A 24,640-nucleotide genomic window follows, 5' to 3' on the forward strand; every position below is an offset into this window, starting at 1 on the left:
TTAATAGAAATGATCACCATAGTGAGACGACATGTCGCGCGCAAAATTTGGCTCCCTACCTTGAAGGTCAAGGTCACAGCATGACCTTGCAGCAAAATCGTGTCCGGTCCATAACTTCATTATTTGAAGTCGGATTGTAAAAATATTTCACAGAAATGATCACCATATTCAGACGACGTGTCGCGCGTAACATTTGGGTCGCTACCTTGAAGGTCAATGTCACGGCATGACCTTGCAGCAAAATCGTGTTCGGCCAATTACTTCGTTATTTGAAGTCAGCTTTTAAAACTATTTCACAGAAATGATCACCATATTGAGATGACGTGTTGCGCGCAACATTTTGGTTGCTACCTTTAAGGTCAAGGTCACAGCATAATCATGCAGCAAAATCGTGTCCGGCACATAACTTCATTATTTGAAGTCGGATTTTACAACTATTTCACAGATATGATCACCATAATGAGACAATGTGTCGCGGGCAACATTTGGGTCGCTACCTTGAAGGTCAAGGTCACGGCATAACCTTGCAGCAAAATCGTGTCAGGCCCATAGCTGTGTTACTTGAAGTCGGATTAAACAACTATTTCACAGAGATGATCACCATATTAAATCCACGTGTCGCATGCAGCATTTGGGTTGCTATCTTGAAAGTCAAGGTGAAAGCATGGCCTTGCAGGAAAATCATGTCCGGCCCATAACTGCGTTATTTGAAGCTGGATTTTACAACTATTTCACAAAAATGATCACCATATTGAGACAATGTGTCGTGCATAACATTTGGGTTATTTTTACACTTTGAACTTTGTCTGTGACATAACTCTGACACTACAAGAGGTATACCTTCCTGTGTCCAAAACCTATTCGGGGAGCATCACCCGGTTCAACCGGCTCTTGTTTATCTTGATGTGACATTATTACAATCAGTTAAAATGCCACTAAAGCTATAGGAACATGTACAAGATCATGAATAACCTATATTTAAGAATCAAATGCCTAACTGACAGCTATACTGTTGACAAGGCCAGACATCCAACTTGTGGAGTTCTAGTCTATAAAGAATATAATGGGGGAACAATCAAGACTTTCATTTTACTTCTGCATATTCAGTAAATCAATTTACCGAAGTTTGTCTCGTTGAGGTTCTACTGTATATTGGGACACTGTATGTTATACAAACGGACTTAAAATACCAATATAACTTTATACAAGAAACATTTTTGAAAATTTAATGAATAAAATAGAATTATTTGTATTATTATTTATAGGAGATAAAAAGAATCAAAGTAGAAGACTCTCCTGAACAAAAACAGTTAGAAAATGAAAAATCGAAATCAGGTATGTTGTATATATCATAAAAAGGCAAAATTCTGGTATGTTATATACAATAAAAAAAAGACTTAGACAGGTATGTAATATAAAATATGAAATGGCTAAATCATGTTTGTTATATAGAATATGACAAGGCTTAATCAGGTTTGTTATATATATACAAGTTGAACTTAAAATTTGCTAAGGATTACCTTTTTGACATTGCATATATCAGTCTTATTATCATCATATTAATATCATATTTCCCCTAACGATACACATGTATGCGGACCTCATAATTGTGTACTTAAGTTATCGATTTGTCATGCACACCTTGCACGATTAGCACATGGAATAGCATACCCATGGAAATTGTGTGTTTTGATGTCCATGTGTTTTCAATTAAATGTGTACAAGGAGCAATGCGTCATGTTTTTTTGGTGTAAAACTGTGTTCGAAATTAACAAACTATGGCAAACGGACAGGTTAGACGTAGTCTTTGTGAATATGAGATGAACAGGGGTATTTGAATGTTGGAGGCCCGTCGTTCACAAAGTCAAGTTGCCCGTATCCTTTGGGAATCCCAAAGCGTTGTCTCCAGGATGTGGAGCCGATTCCAAATGACTGGCTGGGAATGTCCGGAGATCGGAAACGTTTAACGACTCAAGCCCATGACCGATTTATTGTCCTACAGGCCAGGCGCCAACGGTTCTCGAATGCTACGACCTTACGTTACGACTTCCAGAATGCAACTGGGGTGCGTGTAAGCACACAAACTGTAAGAAACAGGTTGCATGGTGCTGGGTTGAGTTCACCGAGGCCAGCAATTTGCATTCCTCTGACATTCCTTTTAGCGTTTGCAATGGGCGCAGACTCAAGTTACTTTGACAGTGAATGATTGGACCCCGGTCCTCTTAACTGATGAGTCAAGGTTTTGTGTGGACTTCACGGACAGACGGACAGAGAAGTCCAAATGAACGCTGAGCTCCAGTATGCATTGCAGAACAATACACGACCGTTATGGTTTGGGTTCAGTCATGTTGTGGGTTGGAATAAGCACTCAGGGGAAAACGGACCTACATATCATTGAAAAGAGTACACTGACGGCACAAAGGTAAGTCATTGAAAACGACACGTACACGTCAATGTACACACGTACGCTGGCGCAGTCGGTCCTGCTTTCATTTTTATAGATGACAACGCCCGTGCACACAGAGCCCACATCCCAAACCAATAACTTGAGTCGGTGTCGCGTAATAATCACACGGGCGTAATATTACCACGGTTTGTACATGTTTTTTAAAACTTGCCTGCGACTCTGTTTAATAACAAAGCGCTTTGAACATTAGTTTTAATCTTCAGCATAGAACAATTATTTCGGTGCGAGTATTTGAATATTCTGAGAGTATTTATTTTCTTCAGAATATATGTGTGAATAGAGCTAAATCGTCAAATTATGCATCTTTCATAGGGCATTTTGAAAAAACCTGCAAGGTTCTAAAATAATTAAACCAAGAAAATAAATACTTTTAAATCTTGTCAGGGGCGTTAAATATTGTTTCTTGTCCCTTGTTTTATTTCTTAATTGGTTATACCTAATTTTAAACTGTAGTTGAAAATGGCCAATTTCTCCGAAAACTAGGTCAAATTACCCGAAAATTTTGCCCGAAAGGGTACTACAAATGTAAAACTTGTCATTCATAACCATACATATTTATTCTAAAGAATAAAGGTCCAATAACTTGTCCCATATTCAAATATTTACAATTCAATGATTGGTTGTAATCATTATTTGCCATAAATATAAGTTTAACAGGTTTAAAGCGGTATGTATTCTTCGGCCGTTTTTCAAAATGACGGACAAATCCTGTTTAAATGAGATCTATGTAATTTCTTTTAGTATGCGTCTTAAGATTACATTAACTTTGATATCAAAATGTTACAAAACGTTTTCTCAACTCAACACATTACTTAGACAAAAATGACAATTCAAATTAACAATAGAATTCCACTTTTGCATTTAAGTGCTGCCATCTAGCCATGATCACAAAACTATGGTGTCTGTTTACTGCTATTTTGTTATCTTGTTTGGTTGTGTGTCACAGCGTGAAAACAATGGGCAGTTTGACCTGGACTCGAACTTGGGACCTTCAGAATACGGTATTGCGGCTCGCCCGACAGCTACTTCCACACCTTCTCCCCTAATAAGTGACCACTTCTGAACCATGACACTCCCCTGCTATATTGAAATTTATCCTTGAATTTCACAGAGTTACAGAGCAATGTAATTTAAACTCTGAATTGTATCCAATCACTCTCCCCCGTTGGGCTACAAATGTCACAGGGTGAGAAAAGTGTGCAGCACGACCGTGACGCGAACCCTCATCCCTCAGAATACCGTACTCCAGCTCTTCCAACTTAGCTATCTGGCCGCTTACACTATATCCCCCGTAAAAAGTTAACAGTTCTGGACCGTGACATGTGGAAAAATGTTACAAGTAGCAAAAAACATGAAAGAGTGTCAGAATGAGAAATATTTATTTTTTATTTTGTCGCACTTTTTTACCATTTGTCGGTACTTTGTGAATGGGCCCTTCGACCGCGACAACAGAAATAAAAACAAATGAGGGAGGGGTGATATTGTTTCCATGCACCAATAAAGAATTCATTTTGTTGCCCCATATTTAGTTTACAGCCGCCTTACATTTGGCGTTTTATCATACTGTCACCTGTGCATCTACCGACACCAATCCTATTTTCTTTCATTTATTTTGTTTTGTCCCAGTCAAGGTGGGGGGAAAGGGTTGTGTACAGGAAATAATGATAAAAAATGGAGAAAAAAAGTAAAGAAAACAACAAAACAAAAATAAATATTGTTTCCCTGATCGGGAAACGAACCTAGGGCCCTCGGAATACCATACTGACTGAGCTATGCGGCCTCTTATATACATTTTCTCCCCTAGTAAATTTCTTAGGCTTGAGATACTGTCCTACTTTATTGAACATTCATCCTCAAATTTCACAGGTTACAAAGCAATGTAAATTTAACTCTGAGCTATATTCAGTCACAACCCGAAGTTGGGCTCCAAATGTCACAGGGTGAGAAGAATATGCAGCCTGACCAGGCTCAAACACGGGACCCTCAGAATAGCTCCGTACCATAGCTCTTACTGACTGAGCTATCCAGGGGCTAACACATCTTCTCCCCTGAACCGCAACACATAAATATAATATAACATCCAGGACTTGCCTTTTTGAAAAAAAAAGTTAATGGTAAAGGGGAAAGGTCTTGTTTATTTAAGTGTCATCCCTACTGAAAGGGCCAGCCATTTCTGACTTATGAGAACCTTTTGCTTGCATACCATGTACCTCCAAACTCAATACTACCTCTATGCCAGGCGCCAGGCGTGTAGAAACCGGTAACCGGTGGCCATTTCGGAACGAGTCCCATTTGAAACATTCATAGAACTATCAATTAGCGCTCCCTGTGGGGCTGGAACCTTCAACCTCACGATAAGAAGGCAGACGCCTTAACCACTAGGTCAATGGTACCAAATACATGTACACACTGAAATATATATTATACCCCTTAAACTCCTCTGTTGTAAATTCCTGGATCAACATCATTATGTCAACATTTAATTTCTATAATTCAAATGTTGTTTTCTATATATATAAATACATGAACATATGTTGTTTTCATTGTCACTTCAACAATATCTCTTATACAAGTAAATCAATTGCTATAATTATACGCAACAAGATTAAAAATGTTTCATGCATATAAAAAGTTAATAATTTTAGACCTTCAAAGTACCATACTGTGGCACGACCGACTGAGCTATCCGGCCACTTACACATTTTCTCCCCTAAACAGTGAACAGTTATGAACCATGGCATAATCCTATTAATCCAATCCATCTGATCATAATCCAATTAAATACAAATACTATGTATTTAATTTTTTTAAGAAAAGTTCTGTTATCAATGAATTAATGCAAATTAAGTAAATGGAAATCTTATTCAAGGGAGGTGATCTGTTGTTGAGTTGTTACATCTTGATCTTGTGATCCAAGGATCATGAGATACTAAGATCCCATCTTCACCATGCTATCTCACTCTTACACTTTATCTAGATCTTTTCTCTTAAAAGAATGCCAATTACGTATTGTGTTTTACTCTATTATCATATAACAAAATATTTTCCAAGGAAAATTGTGACTGTTGTAAACTGCCTGTACGAAATTTTACTCCTGTATTTTTATCTATCTTTTTTAGTTTAGATAAACGTATAGCAAATTACACCTGTTTTTTTTCTTCTCAAAAATACAGCTTTTTTACACCTGTACTATAAACGAAATATGTAAATTAACTGTATTTTTCTACAGGTCCAAAATACAGTTGTACTGTTTTTTTTCAATGTTTGATATAATGTAAAATCATATTTTTCAGAATAAAGTTGATAGATTATAATTGCTTGCAGACCTGAAATAATAATTGTTTTTTTTTTTTTCATAAATGTATCAAAAAACATTATCTGATTTTTATGATTCTGATTTTCATCTTCTTGTCCAAGGTCATAATGCAGCATTCAAATTTCATTTACAACTGAACATATATCCCAAAAACCCGAATATTGTCATTTAAATTAAGAAGACTATAGTCTTGACTTTTTCCTTTGAAAAGTTCAAAAAATATACACCCAATTAACAATTTATACCAAATATTATCTTGAAAATTGCTAATATATCTCCACTATTCTTAATTATAAATAAGATCATTTGCGATACATGAGCACTATAATTTCCAATCTTGCTGAACCAAATGCCTCAGTTTTCAAATTTTGGACATGCATGATGTTAAACAGGAGTATTCCAAAAATCAAAGCACCCATCATTTTATCTTCACAATCATATAAACATATGAAAAAATAAATGTATAACGTAGAATTCAAAAATCATGATTTTTTTTAAATAACTTTGCAATGTCCGCCTAAACAGACTTCATATAAATTCTTTAAAATTGTTTCCCCCCAAAAAAATCAAATGGAAAAGTCTGGACCATAGCAGAATTTATGGTGGGAAAACAGGTGGTTACCATTATCAGATTGGTCAGTGGTGTAAAATCGGTCAGTGGTGTAAAATCATTGTAGAGTACTGGTACAGGCAGTGATTATTTATATATTTATCCTATTTATAAGAAATTATCAATAGGTCATTTATATTAAGAGAGCTTATTGTATATTTCATACACAAGAGACTTTACAGAGAGTAGAAAAACTCATAATGTCGGCAAATTTACAAACAAATTTGGGAGTCTTGAATAAGTATCAGCTTTGTTGTTGTCGTTTATTATACTTAAAAAACAGCAAGTACATGCCTAATTGTGAACTATTTCATATAATTTGAAACTAAATGATCATATAGAATGTACATGTATATTTAAATTTAGATAGCATTCTTAGTCCAATGTTGCTTTCATAATGTTAAAAAATAAATCCTTAGTGTAAATAGTGTTCATCCAGTCTTTACAACTGCATTAAAGATTCTAAAGTATTTAAATAAGAACAAATTTTACTGGCTGTCTTGAAAAAGATAATCTAAGTGTTTATTCTAGATCTGTACCACTTAAAATACAATTGTACTTTTGGACTTAGATTATTATCAGCACAAAATATCTGCTGAATATTTTCTAAGTATCAGAATTACATGTGTACATCTAAAACACAGGTCTTGTCTCAAACATGTCAAAAATACACCTGTAAAATTATTAAAATACACCTGTATTTCTTAGGAAAAATATCAGATTCAGCAAATACTGGTTTCTAATTCCTCAAATTTCACAGGTAACAAAGCAATGTAACTATTTCCTTATCAACAAGCCAATTTGATAACTTACATTGGAAATATGACTTTCATTACAGGTCATTGATTCATTTTCAATATTTTATTGGTGTTGTTTGATCAGTTTTCAAGCATCATGGCTTTGATTTGGCATAAATAGTATTTTAATTTCCCCTAAAGCACACATATTACTTTATTTAGAGACCTCAAGATCTTTATGATGAAATTTTGACTGATAACCTTGGTTTTAAAGAATAAATTTTAAATTCTTAGCCGCAACAACGAGAAAAACAAAATTAAGATATATAAAGCCAGTCAAATAATAAAATTTCTATCCATATATTCATCATTCCTGGACCTCCATCTATTCGATGAACTTCTTCTAAATGTAAATCTTTCATCTTATTCTATTCAATATATAAATATTGAAAATTTATTTGTATGTTTATATACAGCTAGAATAGTCTGTAATGACTAAAATAGACAGATAAGAACAAACAAGTTAGTAAACATGAGTTACATCCCTAAAATGAAGAAAAAAACTGAAACCCAAAGAAAGTGCCATGAATAGCAAAATTAAAAACATTTGACTTATTTTGGCAGATATGAAATATTTGATTTAAATGTTTTGTTTGATTTAATAAGATGCTACAAACTCAGTTTGATCAGGCCAATTAGAAGGTAGTCGTGATAATTATGGGTCAAAAATTAATTAATGTTTAAATGATATCATTTTCAAGGGATATTCTTCTGATATGATTTAATTTTAATAATGGGTCATTATCAATTCAAATGTTTCTTCGATATTTATGCCCACGCATAAAATAGATTATTGACATGCCAGCTAGATACATTGTAGCTCAGTCAGTTAACAAACAACATATACATGTATGTATAATATTCTGAGGAAACATGGTTCGATTCCGGTCAAGCGACATATGTTTTTTACCCTGTGATATTTGGTGCAAATTTGAAATATAGAGCTTATAAAAAGTATACTCTGTTATTCATGAAATGAATTGTAAAACAAAATTCAATATGATAGGGATGTCACAGTGTAAACTGTTCAATAACAAACCTTATATCTCAGTTGGTAGAGCTGTGGTATTCAATGCATGTTAGGTTTGAGCTCCAGTCAGGCCGCATATTTTCACCCTGTTACTTTTAGGGTCCAATATGAAACTATGGCGATTCAAGTCAATTCACTTTGTCACTTAAGTGTTCCAATGAATAGTACAAATTTCAATAAAAAGGGGTTATGTCAATGCAAAGAGGAGAGAAAATGTTTAAGCTCACTCACAGTTGACCTGGGGTATAGTATTTAACGTGTTCTCTGTTTTTTGGTAGTGCTGAGGTATTGTACATGTATTCTGAGGGTCTCTGGTTTGAGGCTTAGTCAAGCTGCATTCTTTTCTCACCCTAGGTGTGATATTGATAAATATTTCCTGCATACATGTTTGTATATTAATGTTTTATAATGTTTAAAGTCAATATTATTAAATATTTAATTATTGTCTATATATGTGACTTTATATTTGATAATGCATTGTAAGACATTGTAACATTCAACTTTTTAATTTGACATTTTTTGTTTAAATGAGAGTTCTCCTCCGTGACATTAAACAGTCCCAACTGGCCATATATGTAGAAACTTGCAGACCATGAGACAGGGTGGTCTACACTAAGACAGAGGTGGACCCGAGGTTGAGATAGAATCAACCGGGAAGGCAGTGATCTTCAGATCCCCCACTCAGTAAGAATGTGAACTCAAGGTCCTGATCTTCAATTACTTCATTTGTTTATTTGGAGTCATGTTTAGTTGGAGTAGAGGTACTGGAAAGATTACTGGCACAGTGTATGGTATCACAAAAAGCAAAGACTGTAATACAAGTCAGTGCAAAAAAGCTACTATTAACTGAATTCATAGATTATATAAAAGAAATTAATTAATTTCTTTATAGTAAACATAAAAAATTAAGATATTGGGCATTTCATTTTGATATATAGCATATTATGTGCTTAATTATACTTTCTGATGCACTCTTTGGGTAAATCAACATGTTTTAAAGGCGATCCAATAATCTTTGGATTCCTACACTCCTCCCCACCCTTAAGCTCCAATGAGGTCCAAATGGTTGACCATATCATTTATCTTACCTTATATTGTTTTATTACAAGCTTGGAATGCAAAACAAAAGTTTATTTTAAATGTAAAAAGCTTTAATTAAATTTCATATGGCTTCAGTGGCCACATCAACAATGTAATTGTCATCTTATTGTTTTGAAAATGTGTTATTCTGCCGGTCTGATGAATGTAGATGCTGCGGTGGCATAAAGCGATTCACCTGCGTGTGAGAGGGTGCGCACGCATTTGTGCGTGCACATTTGTGTGGGTGTTTTGAAGATTATATAGTGACTTTAAAACATCTTCTTGTGAAAAACATCCCGTCCAATTTCAACCAAACGTAGCAGCTTCGAAGAATTCAATTCCATAAGACCTAGTGCATAGATATTTTGCATAAGGCATTATCTAGTAGACCTTCACCACGAGTGTTCACATTTTACCCCTGGGGTCAAAATTGACCCCGCCCTGGTCATAGGTTTTCCTTACATGAATGTAGTAATAACTTGATTTTTTTCTTCTGAATTGACATAGGCTAGAGGTTAGATATTTGTCATGAAACATTGTGTAGCGAAACTCTACCAGAATTGTTTAATTTATAGCCCTAGAGTCAAAATTGGCCTCGCCCCTGGGGTCATGTATATAGGTTTTTTATATGTATATAGTAAATTAAAAAAAATAATCTTATTGTCTGAAAGTTTAAGGCTCAAGGCTTAGATACTTGGTATATAATATCATCAGTAGATCCTCCACCACAGTTGTTCATATGTTGGCACTAGTGAATTGGCCTCAGTGTCATACGTTTTTCTCATATGTATATATAGTAAAAATTTAAAAAATATTTTCCTCTGAATATAAAAAGGCTAGATGTTAGATATTTGTCATGGAACCTTCACTTGTGTAGACTTCAACCAAGATTCTTCAAATTATAGTCATGGGGTCAAAATTGGCTCTGCCAGGGGGTCATAGGTTTTCCTTATATGTTTATAGTAAATACTACGGCCTGTATTTTTCAAGTGTGTATTTAGCATGTAACTTTTAGTCTTGTTGGATGATTAAATTCTACATTTTATAGACTTTTATAGTAATAAAAATAACACTGAAACTCCATTTTAATATTCGAATACTGTATACTGTAGATAATAGACAGGTGTTTCGAAAACTGATTTCTGTTATGCTCTTTTGTTTTGCGAACCATATAGTCTAGTATCTAAATTGCCTGCCAAAATGCAGCAACAAAACTGTTTCCTTGACCCATAAATGACTTGAACAGAAATACATCTAGGTTTGTGTAACTTGTTAGGGACATTGACCGTACCCATAAAATGACCTCTATTGATTTTGAGGTCAGTCAAAATCAACATGGTTTTGATGACACAAATAGAGACCGTAATGGCAACATAGTCAAGCAATGTAGACCTCAGTGCTTGCAGTGCTTTGATTTAGAATATAATCTTGAACATTTTATCAAACTGCACTAAATCAAATATCTTTTAACTATAAACCAGAAAAAATAAAAACACAATTATATGTATTCATATGAAAATGACGATTCATATGACAATTCAAGTAAAATGTGCTTTTTGTATATTAATACTTTGCTTGCAATGTATACATATAAATGTAATTATAAGCTATATCTCCGCAATCGTTACACGTTAAGTCGTTACCATTCAACATCCACTCCCGGATACAAACCGCTATAGAAACTAGTTCTTCATTCTGCAGTAGCGTTACATTCTGACTACACATCATTAAAATATTGTTTGCAAAGTTGTTTTAATGCTTTGAAAGTTCCAAATCGTTCATTTTCATGAAATATTAGACTCTACATTTCTTTACAGAAAACCAAAAGTAACAGTTCATTGATAAAATTGTAGTTTATACCTACGCGTTAAACTTTGCCTATACGCATGCGCTTGCTAGCATGAATGCATACATCGACTTAAATAAAGTAAAGTCGTCAGAATTATATAAATGGGACGAAACAGATAGATATTTGATCAAATAAAATTCCTGATTTACATTTATGTAATAAAATTGTCCTAAAATGTTTTACAAAATGAGTATAGAGTTCCGTAACAAAATTTACCAGCGTATACCGGAAAATGTTTCGAAATTCATCGTAGATTGCCAGATTCAGTACGGGTAAAACTTTAAGATTCGGCCACTCGACCATTCGACCCATAACAATTAGTCGAACTTGGGATATTGACGATTAAGCCGGAGCATGGAGCTAAATATCGTCATATGTGCCCATATTCAACAATAAGAAATAATCATTTGAAACTAACTATAAATCAGTGTAAGCATTTAGAAATAAATGCATTAAATTTATGACCAGGAAATAGGAATTATTTTAATCTGCTTATATTAATTGGTGCATGAAATTGCCAAAAAAAAAACACGAAAAACACCAAAAATACCGAAAAACACTTAAAATACAAGAAAGTAAAATAATAAGAAATATTAAGGCTGTGATTAAATTTATCAATATAAACAATTTTTGATGGTTATGAGATGAAATAAGTTCAATAATATCAGTTTTAAATCGATAATATATCATAAAATACGCTGATGAAAGTATTCGCTGAGCCTGCATCGCACGAAAAGACACAGGCAAAAAAAGAATATGCTAATTTCCATTTTAATCACTAGAGTCATTGTTTTTCACAATTCCGATCAATAAATTTTACAGTTGTCAGCATTATATCGTTAAGAACACACTATAAAAATGTTTTTGGAAACTCAACGGGTAAGCTTAAAAAATATGGAAAAACCGAAAACACTTTTTACGGCGCCACAGTTGGTATAATTTCAACAAAATTAGTTTTATCTACTTTTTTCTATCCTTTAAATGATAAAAATTGACTTTCTTTTTGCAACCTTTGTAAATAAGAGAATGATTCTATTCTATATTTAATGCGATATGAAAGTGTTTTTCGGCAACGTAACAGTCTAGTGTTAAAAACATGGAAAAGCCGAAAAATACATTTTTTACGGCGAAAAAATAGTCGTAATTAAAACAAGAGTCGCTATTTTTTTCAACCTTTCAAAATAAATAAGTAGTATTTTTTGCTACCAATGGAAAATGTCAGTGACATTATTTTTTATAAATACAGTATGAAAGTGTTTTTCGGCTACGTAACGGTCTAGCGTCAAAAACATGGAAAAGCTTTGGAAGAAAAAAGCCTTGGTGTGAGTCACTTGTTAGGGACATTCACCTTGGTCAGAAGATTATCCCTATTGTTTTTGAGGTCAGTAGGTTAAAATCAGCATGGCCTTGATGACAAAAATGGTTTATATTATCAAGCAATGTATACTTCAGTAGTTTCAGTGCTTTGATTAAATACATTCCCGCGTTTTGGGGAAAACATAGCATTCGCACAAAAGTTATACTATTAGATGCGGAATTCCTTTTGGAATAAAATGGTATATATTTCGTGTTATTTGTAATTTGGAGTGTATATAAGACCGTACGTGTGATTATCACGGCACAACTCTCAATCATGTGATTTTGACGAAGCGTGGTAATAAAACAAATTGTGCAAATAGTAGCTTTAGTATTCTAAAAAAAAGTTTACTATTAAACGCAGAACTAGTTTTACAGAAAAATGTTTCTCATTTGGATGAAACTGATTAATTATAAAGTTGTGCGTGTGATTATCACGGCACTACCCATAACCGTGTTCTTATTACGCCGCCGCATAATAATCATACGCTGGTCACAGAACAGAAACCACTTTATAAAGTGTTAAAACTATTAAACACAGTTAAAAATCAAATTATTTTTTTTCAGTTTCATGGTAAACGTTGCTTGAATAATCAGTAACCCTATGACCTTAAGTATCTATTAAAATAACCTTTTCATCAAAAACTGTGGTTACCATACTACATTGAACTCCCTTCCCTTTTACTTATGTATCAGTATGTTCCAACCACTAAATATATACTGTAAATATAACTACACAATGTATAGATATGTATATACTCCAATGAACATTTATTTAATGAGGTAGTTTTATAAAGGGGACGTAACTTTGTTAATAAGTAATAGAAAGAGCACCGAAACAAGAGGCTATCTGATTTGTACGAGGGGGCGTAGCCCCCGAGTATAAATCAGATTGCCGAGTGTTTTGGTGTTCTTTCTTTTTTGTATCATATCATTTTGTATCGTATCATAGTCAAACAGAAAAACACGTTCCCTGCTGTCACAACATGAAACCCCGGGAAAAAGTAACCAATGAACGAGCATCTGAATATGATATTTCTGTCGCTTTCACTTTCTCTTCCGTCACAATACGTAAACCCCAGCAACAATGAACCAATCAATGGGCACGCTCTGGAGTGCGGGTAACCAATACCTGCACTCCAGTTAACGCACTGTACATGTATATGTATACGTTTTAACTCTGACACATTTTCAACAGAAAAGTACCCAAACTATGATACAATCAATTATATTCAGTATTTAACAATGTTGCTCATTTGTACATATATTTTTACCGTTGTCCATTTATCACCCAATTCAAAACTGTGTTGTCTTATACTTAACCTGTTGGATACGAATGTGTACATGTATACAATGTTCTCGAATGGAATTCACGGGTTGTTGAAAAAAACTAAAAACGAAATGTAAAAATTGCCCTTTCCAATACCTACAACCACAGAGCACTACGGTATGCTATTATGCTAATAAGAGATTTATCAGGTGGTAATTTTTAGATTTAGGTGATAAATAGTATGCTTTTTTACAAGAATTTCGACTCCCCTACTGGTTTCCTAACAGATTTCGACTACAAATCGCACTTTTTAACAAATAAAATAAAAATCAATCTACAAAGGGTTACAAAACTTTGACAGGACAAAGTTAGGTATTCCTGTCAAAGTTAGGTACCTGTCCAGCATTGCCATGTGTTTAATGTTGCACTTTCATTTTACTCTTTAATTTAATATAGACCTGAAATGTAACACCTTTTTTCACCTTTATTCAAAAATTCAAAGCAGTTTTCCGGACCTTTTTTATTCTGAATATTAATATTCTGAATATAATTCAGTGCCATAAAGCAGTGTTAAGATGGTTATATTAGACAAACAGATCTGCCCAACCTTTTCCGTGTAGTCTGCAAAAATATTTTCAGAAGTATTGATTTACCTAAAATGGGGTCTTATAATTATTGTGCATGGATATTCAAACTAGAATTTCCCAGGTGTTGCTTATTTTTGAAAGTCGCAACTTATCTTATGTAACTTTAAATAACAGGCAAAACTTCAAAACATTTAAACCGTAATAATATTTTTAATGCTGTTTAGCATAGAAAACAAATGTCTCTCTTATTCATGAAGTAATGTGGATGCCTTACTGGTAAAAAAAGATTGTACTGGACGAAAATGATAAACGGCCGGAAAACTGCTAGGGGCGGAAACTGCTAGGAAACCAGTATTTGTCAATAAATTGATATAAGGAATTGCGAACACTTCAAACGGTATGTGTCATGTTTTAGTGGATAATGTTAACTTTCTCGCCTAGCGAATTTAAGAGAATTGACACCTCCATGCATCAATAAGTATTATGCATATAACCAACCGGATATGACACTGATCATTTCGATCTAGTTTAAAATTTTTCCTTTATCATGAAATAATATTTTTCTAAATGAACAAGTATGATTGATGTAAGAAAAAATAAAACAAAATTATGAATAGACGCTTGTTGTTTTTTCTTTTGTGTGTGTTTTTTCGTTGTTGTTTTTTTTTTCAATTCCCTGTAATTACTTTTTTCAAGATGCTCATGTGTGTGTTAGATAACAAACATATATGATAAAAAAAAAAGCTTTGACACAATTCATTTTGGAAAACAATATTATTAATTCTAGTATGTTGGTTAAATATAAAACGATGCTGCGATTATCACGGCTTTATACTGTCACAGGCGGTTTATACATTTCTTCAGAAATCAAGTTTCTTTAACGTCAAACATTAAAAAAGCTTGCATAAACTTTAAGCTGAAGACACATGTAGACACAAAATTTATTTCGGAGAAAATAGTATTATACTATACATAATTCAAATATGTTTGATTAAATTAAATATAATTTCGTACGCATGACCGTTGTTACTTCGGCGTGATATAATCGAGCACGTGCACTATTCTAATTTCTAATTCGAATTATATATTTCGCTCTAGCTGATTATAACCATTATTTGATGTAATAACTTACGCTCAAACACTTCGATTTTTTTAGATAATGTTATTCTAATTAAGAATAAAATGACACATCAATGATTGTCTATTTACATCCCTGGCAAAATATAAAAAAACACGCATAGATATTATCAATATTTAAAATCAAAACTGTCTTGAACACTTAGTGAAAACACAATTAATATAACAAATTAAAAAAGTAGAACTAAAACTTTTAAAAAAATATTTATTGGAACATAATTATAATTATTCATAACAAGGTTGTCATAATTATTTAAAATCGCTGCAATACATGCTTTTAAAACACTCCCGTGTGTTTAAAAATTTATTAATTCCCACAAAAAATTATACCATTAGATGCATAATTCATTTTGAAATAAAATGGTGTATGATTTAACTATTTTGGAGTAAATGTAAGAACGTGTAATTCTAACGGCACTTCCCCTAACCGTGTGATTTTTCGCCGCCGCGTAATAATCATTCGCTTGGTAATATAACCACGCGTGTGATAATCACGCGACACCGGCAACTAAAGTCAGTATGGATTGGCCAGCGAGGTCCCGGGATTAAAATCCAATTGAGCATGCTTGAAATATGCTGCAGAAAGCCATTTCTTCACGCCACGTCCAACAAACAACAGTTCAGGAGCTAAGACATGCAATCATAGAGGAATGGGCCCAGATTTCTCATCACAAGGTCCCCAGGTTCATCAGCAGCATGAGGCGGCGATGCCAGGACGTAATTAATGCCCGCAGACACCAAACGCGCTATTAAAAACTTACGCCAACCATTTCCTGATTTGCAAGATTATAATAAATTCCACTATGTGATCTCCAAAATGTTGATTTTCGTCCAGTACACTCTTTCCGCAACAGGCCAACGTCAAGGAACACTTCCATTGTTTTTTCATAAAAATCAATTCCTTCTTTATTATATTTAATTCTTTTTAATCAATTTTCACTTTTATAACAAATACACAAAAGTAACACACTGTAGAAAAAGTGATCCTTAGCAAATTTTGAGTAGTATATTATATGAAAAGGCAAAATCAGGTATGTCATATAAAATATGAAAAAGGCAAAATCAGGTATATTATAAAAAATATGAAGCAGGCTAAATCTGGTATGTAATATAGAATTTGAAAAGCTAAATCAGGTATGTTATATTCAATATGAAAAGGCTAAATCACGTATGTCATATAAAATATGAAAAGGATAAATCAGGTATGTTATATCATGTTTATATAGAATATGAAAAGGCTAAATCAGGTATGTTATATAGAATATGAAAAAGCTATATCAGGTATGCTATAAAGAATATGAAAAGGCTAAATAAGGTATGCATATAGAATATGAAAAAGGCTAAATCAGGTATGTTATATATAAAATGAAAAGACTAAATTTGGTATATTATAAAGAATATGTAAAGGCGATATCAGGTATGTTATATAGAATATGAAAAAGGTTAAAATAATTATGTTATATAAAATATGAAATGGATTTATCAGTTATGTTATATAGAATATAAAAGGATATATTCGGTATGTTATATAGAATATGAAAGACAAAATAAGGTATATTATGAAGCATATAAAAAGGCAAAATATGGAAGGTTTTATAGAATATGAAAAAGGCAAAATATGGTAGGTTTTATAGAATATGAAAAGGTTTAATTTAGTATGTTATATAGAATATGTAGGGGCTAAATCAGGTTTGTTATATAGAATATAAAAGGATAAATTCGGTACATTATATAGAATATGAAAGGCTAAATAAGGTATATTATAAAGCATATGAAAAAGATAAATAAGGTGTGTTATATAGAATATGAAAAGGCAAAATCTGGTATGTTATATAGAATTTGAAAGTCTTAATAAGGTATGTTATATGAAATATTAAAAGGCTTATCAGGTATGTAATATGAAATATGAAAAAGCTAAATCAGGTATGTTATATAGAATATAAAAAGGCTAAATCAGGTATGTTGTATAGAATATGAAACGGCTAGATCAGGTATGTTATTATGTGCCCTTAAAAATTCAGTGGAGCATACAGTCGCCGGGTTGTCCGTCCGTCCATCCGCCAGTCAGTCCGTCCGTACGTACATCCAGAATTAGTGTCCGTCCCATTACTTCGTTAAATGAAGTCGGACATTACAACTATTTCACAGAAAGATCACCATATTGAGACGCCCTGTCGCGCGCAAAATTTGGGTAGATTTTGAATGTCAAGATCACAACATGACCTTGCAGAAAAATCGTGTCCGGCCAATAACTTCGTTATTTCAAGTCCGATTTTACAACTACTTCACAGAAATGATCACCATATTAATTCAACGTGTCGCGCGCAACATTTGGGTCGGTACCTTGAAGTGCAGCAAAATCGTATCTGGTCCATTACTTCGTTATTTGCAATCGGATTTTACAACTACAATGTATTTCACAGAAATGATCACCATATTTAGCCAACGTGTCGTGCGCAAACGCTAACTTGAAGTTCAAGGACACAGCATGACCTTGCAGCAAAATGGTGTCCGGGCCATTACTTCGTTACTTGAAGACGGATTTTACAATAAGTTCACATACATGATCACTTTATAAAGATGACAGGTGGAGCGCAACATTGGGTCGCTACCTTGTAGGTCAAGGTCACAGCATGACCATGCAGCAAAATGGTGTTTGGCCCATAACTTCATTATTTGAAGTAGGATTTAACATCTATTTCACAGAAATAATCACCATATTGAGACGACGTGTCGCGCGCAATATTTTGGTCGGTACCTTAAAGTGCAGCAAACTCGTGTCCGGTCCATTTTTTCATTATTAGAAGTCGGAATTCACAACTATTTCACAGAAATGATCACCATTTTGAAACGGCGTGTCGCGCGCAGCATTGGGGTCGCTACCTTGAAGGTCAATGTCACATCATTATCTTTAATGCAAAATCTTGGTCGGCCCATAGCTTCGTTATTTGAAGTAGGATTTTACAACTATTTCACAGAAATCATCACCATATTGGGACGATGTGTCGCACGCAAGTTGGTAAATAGATCTTATTGAGTAGAAGTTCAGTGCAAAGAACAGTAACTCTGCCTTGCCTTGTTTGGAATTATCATATTTTGAACTTTGTCTGGAACGTAACTCTGAAACTACAAAATATATACTTTTCTGTGTCCAAACCTAGTCAGGGAACATCACCCAGTTCAACTCGCTCTTGTATAGAACATGAAAAGACTAAAACAGGTATGCCAGACAGAATTTGAAAAGCTTAATCTGGTATATTATATAAAAAATATGTAAAGGCTTAATCAATATTATTCTATAGAAAAGGCTAAATCCGTTTTGTTAAAAACAATATGAAAAGGCAAAATCAGGTATGTTAATACATAGAATATGAAAAGGCTAATTCAGGTATGATAATATATAGAATATGAAAATGCTAAATTAGGTATGAAATATAGAATGACAAAAGGCTAAAACAGGTATGCTTCAAAGTGTAACCAAAGGCTACATCAGAAAAGTTATATAGAATATGGAAAGGCTAAATCAGGTATGATACATAATATGAAAAGGATAGATCAGGTATGTTCTGTTTAATATGAAAAGGCTAAATCAGGTATATCTTATAAAATATGAAAAGGCTAGATCAGCTGTGTTATATACAATAAAGAAAAGGCGAATAGAGTAACATTAGGCTAAATCAGGTGTGTTATATAGAATATGAAAACACTTAATCAGGTATGTTACATAAATATGAAAAAGCTATATCAGGTATGTAATATAGAATATGAAAAGGCTCAATCAGGTATGCTTCAAATAAAATCATAAGGCTAAAACCAGATAAATTTTGCCCTAATTGTGATAATTTTATCATATGTTTTTGTATTATTTTCTTGCTGAATGTGATAATATAATCATATATCTTTTATTTAATAAATACTTTTACAAAACAAAACTTACTACAAAATCTAGTTTGTCAGGGAATATTGTTATGTTTAGATTATTTGTAATATTTGCTGATTTTATGTTAAGATAATTTGTGAGTTTTGCTTTCAATAAATTCCAGGTTGTCGCACTCAATTGATTGAACATTATCAGAGTGATGTGCTTAAAGTATCAGCAATACCTTTGCAACCAGATGAGGAAAATTATAACTTTAGTGACGTTTATATAAGACCCACTATAACAATCAAGATAGAAAAGAATAGAGGGGAGTCTGAGGAAAAAGAAATAAAGTCCATATCAGAGATTTTCACAAAGAATGGGGAACCACAAAAATTTATTTATGTTGTTGGAAATGCAGGGTCTGGTAAGAGTAGTTTCTGTAAATATTTGATCAACTGTTGGTGTATGGCACATAGTGATGGACACAATGAAGATGATGAGTTTGGTGGAGTCAAGGAAATGAAGAAATTTGATTTCATGTTTTATATTTCTCTTAGACATAACATAAAAAGGCTAAATATCCAAGAAATGCTTGAAATGCGATATAATAAGATAAAAATGTTAAGAAAACTTATGGAAAATGATTCTGAAAAGGTTATTATTTTGCTTGATGGTTTAGATGAATGGTCTTTTGACAGTGAGACTAGCAATGAGTTCCAGGCAGGCCTACCTGAACGTGACTTTACAATGAAATACACAATTGTTACTACATCACGGCCATGGAAAATTCACAGTTTGAAAGTTAGTAATAGAGAGATTCATCAATTATTGAAATTAAAAGGGTTTGATGAAACACATGAAATAGATATGATCAAGAAAACAATAACAGCATTGAACGAATCATTAGATCCTAGTGAGTGTGAAAAAAAGCTTAATGCACAGTCTCTGGTTGGATTGAAACAGGTACCAATTATGCTGCAGCAATTGGTGTGTCTATGGTGTGATGGTAAACTTGATAAAACCTCAAGGTGTGCTATTTATACTGGTATGTTAGAACTTTATTTCACCTGGAATATCAATAAAACTTTAGGAACTAATGTAGAATGTATGGAAAGTTCTCAGAGTGTTGTACTCCCTAAGGATTTAACAGATGTACATATATGTAGATTAAATAGTCATTTTATATACTGTGTGTCACACTTGGCTTATGAGACACTGTTCAATTATCCGAAGGATAAGTCCTTAACATTTGACAAATATGTGTTCAATGATTTACAAATCTCACATAAAATGCGAGAAACATGTCTGAAACTGGGGATTTTGACAGAAGATAAATGTCCTTCCTTATCTGTGTCTAAACCTAAAAGCTCATTGTTCTCTTTCATTCACAAATCAATGCAAGAATTCCTGGCTGCAGTGAATATTGGTATCAATTTTAATACAAAAATAAGTTCACCAGGTAGTACAATTAATGTTAAATTAGCCCAAAAGTTTATTACTGAGGTTTTTCAGAAATGTTCAACAGTAAATGACATATTAGAACAGTCAAATGTTATCATTATGCTATCTGGTCTTGAACCTAGATTAGCAACACATGTTTCAAAATACATATATGATACTGTGTCAGAAGACTCTTGTGTTCAGGAATACAGAAGAACAATAAGTAGTAACATTTATAGGGATCATAGTTGTATAACTGATATTCAAAGGCTTATGTTTGATTCAATGGAAGAATTAAATGCAGCATGTAGTGTAGGAAATAAAACTGTATTTTATATTAGAGATTTGGTCATTAATAATAGTGAGGATTGTGATATTGTTTGTACAGGTATTGATCAGAAACAAATTGCTTCTGACTTTGTCCAGTCTATTAAAGTAGATTTTTACAACACAATAAATGTTAAATTTACAAAAAGAGTTCAATTGTTTAATCATCTTGAAAAATTTGAAATGAAATATACATACGATTGTTCAATGTTATCTAGAACACAAAGTGATAGTATACAGAGTAATGAACAAATGATTGATGAGGTTAATAATTGTGTGTCTAAGACAATTACAGAAAATACTTTAACATTAAAATCTCTGTCTCTTGGTAGTGAATATCACACTGATAAGTATAACCCAATGTGTAAAACAGTTGTTAGTAACCTACCTAGTATGATTAATCTTGTAGCAATAAGTATGACTGAGATAACAATGAGTCATGATGAAACTACTTTATTTTGTAATTTTCTTGAGAGAACTAGTAAGCTTAAACAAATACATCTTTATAATGTAAAATGTGAGTGTATGAAGCAACATGATGTAAATTTATCAAAACATCAAGAACTACAGTACCTTAATTTGAATGATGCTGTTAGTGTGATAGATGCTGATACAACAAACTTTGAAATATTTAAATTTGGGCATTTGCAAGACAGTAATTTTGAGAAAATATTTGATAGTATTAGAAAATCTTGCAAATTGAAAAAACTAACATTGTATGGAGAATATGGCAATAAATCTCAATTATATCATACCATCATAACAAAAAGACTAGTCACAGTATTACCATTGTTACACAATCTCAGTAAGCTTACGTTAGAGTATTGTAGGTTAACTGACACTATAATACAGTCGCCTTTAGAGATGAAGGGTTTAAAGTACATAAGGTTTAATAAAGTCACAATGAGTTTGACAACATGGCAGAAGTTTGTTGATAGTCTTCCTCACATTCCTCATACTGTAGATGTGAATGCAGGGTTCTGTGATATAACAGGAGATGGTGAGGAGTTTAATGATGATATGTTTACAATGACATCACAAGAATTTGAAGTTGGGAAGGAAGATGATGCTGTACAGTATGTAAAGGATAAGGATCAGTTATTTTATGTTAAATGTGATGATGCTGAATGGTTTGAATTTTCAACAAAAACAGGATAAAGCATGGATGTATGCAGTTAACATAGTGTTAAAACTTAGTTATAATAATTGCATTGTAAAAGAGATGATACGTTTGCTTTTTTCATTTTTGACAAAAAAGAAAATGATCTGAATGTTTAACATGCAGTTAACATAGTGCTTAATCTATATTATTTCACGATAGAGAAATAATTAATAAAATAAACATTATCAGCAAAAAAAAAATAATAATAATACTAAAGTTGCACATTGATATGTTAAATAATGAATGTAATACAATATGATAAATAACAATCATCAAAAACAGTTCATTTAATATCAATTTCTGATCATTGTAGTAATATTGAAATTGATGAAAGTAATATTCAAATGTGTATTTAAATAAATAATTGAAAGAAATGCAGTGAAATATAAAGAAAATTAAGGTAACTGTTTTTTTAAAGATCAGGGATAGTTTGTGAAAAGTATGATTTGAAAAAGTAATAGGTTCTAATTATAAATAAATAAATACATAAATATATTAGCAAGTAAATAAATTAATGAATAAGTAAATTTAATTAATGGAAATATCTTAAAACAGATGTTTAATGTACAAGGTCAGAAACAGTAAAAGATTAATATAACATTCAAATACCAGTTATATAATATATAATAGGATAAAGGAATGGTATATGCAAATACCAGTTATATGATAAATATGTCAAGAGAATGGTAAATACAAGTTATATGATATATAGGACAAGGGAATGGTTTATATGAATATTAGTTATTTGACATTTAGGCCAATGGAATGGTATATATGAATACCAGTTATATGATATATAGGACAAATGATTGGTATATAAAAATACCATATATGTATATTATATGTTAAATATGCAAAGGAAATGGTATATATCCATACCAGTTATAAGATATAAAGGAAAATGGAATGGTATAAATGAATACCAGTTATATGTTATATAAAGCAAAGGAATGTGATATGTAAATTCCTGTTATACAATATTTAGACAATGGAATTATTTATATTAACACCAGTTATATGATATATAGGACAATGGAATGGTATATATAAATACCTGTTATATGATATATATGACAAGTAAATTGTTTTATTGAGATGAGGACCATTTACATGTTATATTTTAGAGATTCCTTCTTTGATTGTTTTATATTGTAAAGATTGTAAAAATTTACAAATTGTAATTATGGAAAACCATATATGTGTACAAGTTAATAATGTTAGTCAGTATTATTCAAACAGTATCGTTAAAGGGTCTCCACTGAGGATAATATTTTCTTCATTTCTTGACATGATAGGACGGGAGTTATGTTGTTGAGGTTTCATACTATTTGAAGAAGATATATTACTTTTCATGTAAAAAAATTGTATGCAAAATTTCAGATTATTTGCTCACTTTGATTTTCCAAAATACTAGTAATCATTTTAGCTCGGCTATTCAATGAATAGAGATAATGCTATAATAGTACTAACCGCATTGGTAAGTAATGTCCTGTCGACAGTGTTTAAATGTTTATAGCTAAAGTCCGTGAAAATTACACTTCATTAATATCGATTTTCAATTTTATTCCGACTATAATTCTTTAGTATCATTTTTGTGTCACCTCTATGGAGTAGTGGCGACATATATGAATCACTTCTCTGTCGTCTGTCTGTCTGTCCGTCCGTCACAAAACTTGTCCAGACTACTCCTCATAAACTACTGGTGCAATTTCATCCAAAATCTACAGGAATGATCAGTACCAAGTCTAGTTGTGCATATTGTCAGCATTTTCCGGTTCAATGATTTTTGTAAGAGTTATGGCCCTTTAATATTTTTTTTTATTTTTAAAGTTTGTTCGGATTACTTCTCTTATACCACTAATGCAATCTCAATGAAACTTTACAGGAATGATCTGTAGCTGAAGTCCTTGCACATATTGCACGGGTTTTCCAGTTGAATGATTTTGGCCGAGTTATGGTCCTTTGATAAAAGGTGTTTTTTTCTGTGTGTTGCCAGATGCACAAAAGCTTGTCTGGACTACACCTCATAAACTACTAGTGCAATTTCATCCAAACTTTACAGGAATTATCAGTACCAAGTCTAGTTGTGCACTATCCATCTGTCTGTCCGTCTGTCACAAAACTTGTCCCAACATGAAATTGGCCATCATGAGGCGACACATGTGATCACTGATCGCTCTTGTTTCCCTTATTTAATATCCCGATTAATCAATTTTGGCTTTCTATTTTTATTCTTTTTTGTTTGGCTTTTGGACCTCAGTGGAGCTCCTTTAAGTGAACTCTTTGTTTTTTATGTTAGAATGATAATTTTAAAACTAGGCAAGTATAATATTTCCTTTCTGAAATTATA

At 32.6% G+C, this 24,640-nt stretch overlaps 1 protein-coding gene across 3 annotated transcripts in view; it reads left to right on the top strand.

Annotated features, from left to right (window-relative positions):
- The window catches only part of LOC132725378 (uncharacterized), a 120,395-nt gene extending 96,296 nt beyond the window's left edge, over positions 1-24,099 (top strand). For all 3 annotated transcript variants that reach the window (XM_060710481.1, XM_060710480.1, XM_060710482.1), the window contains 2 exons: positions 1,266-1,335; positions 19,543-24,099. In XM_060710481.1, the coding sequence (XP_060566464.1) occupies positions 1,266-1,335; positions 19,543-22,286 (2,814 nt within the window). In that variant the 3' untranslated portion in view covers positions 22,287-24,099. The remainder of the gene's footprint in view (positions 1-1,265; positions 1,336-19,542) is intronic.
- The last annotated feature ends 541 nt before the right edge of the window (positions 24,100-24,640 follow it).

The sequence above is a fragment of the Ruditapes philippinarum genome, unplaced genomic scaffold (assembly GCF_026571515.1).
Source record: "Ruditapes philippinarum isolate M1 unplaced genomic scaffold, ASM2657151v2 ctg4916_1_1_1_1, whole genome shotgun sequence".
In the NCBI taxonomy this organism is placed as follows: Eukaryota; Metazoa; Mollusca; class Bivalvia; order Venerida; family Veneridae; genus Ruditapes; species Ruditapes philippinarum.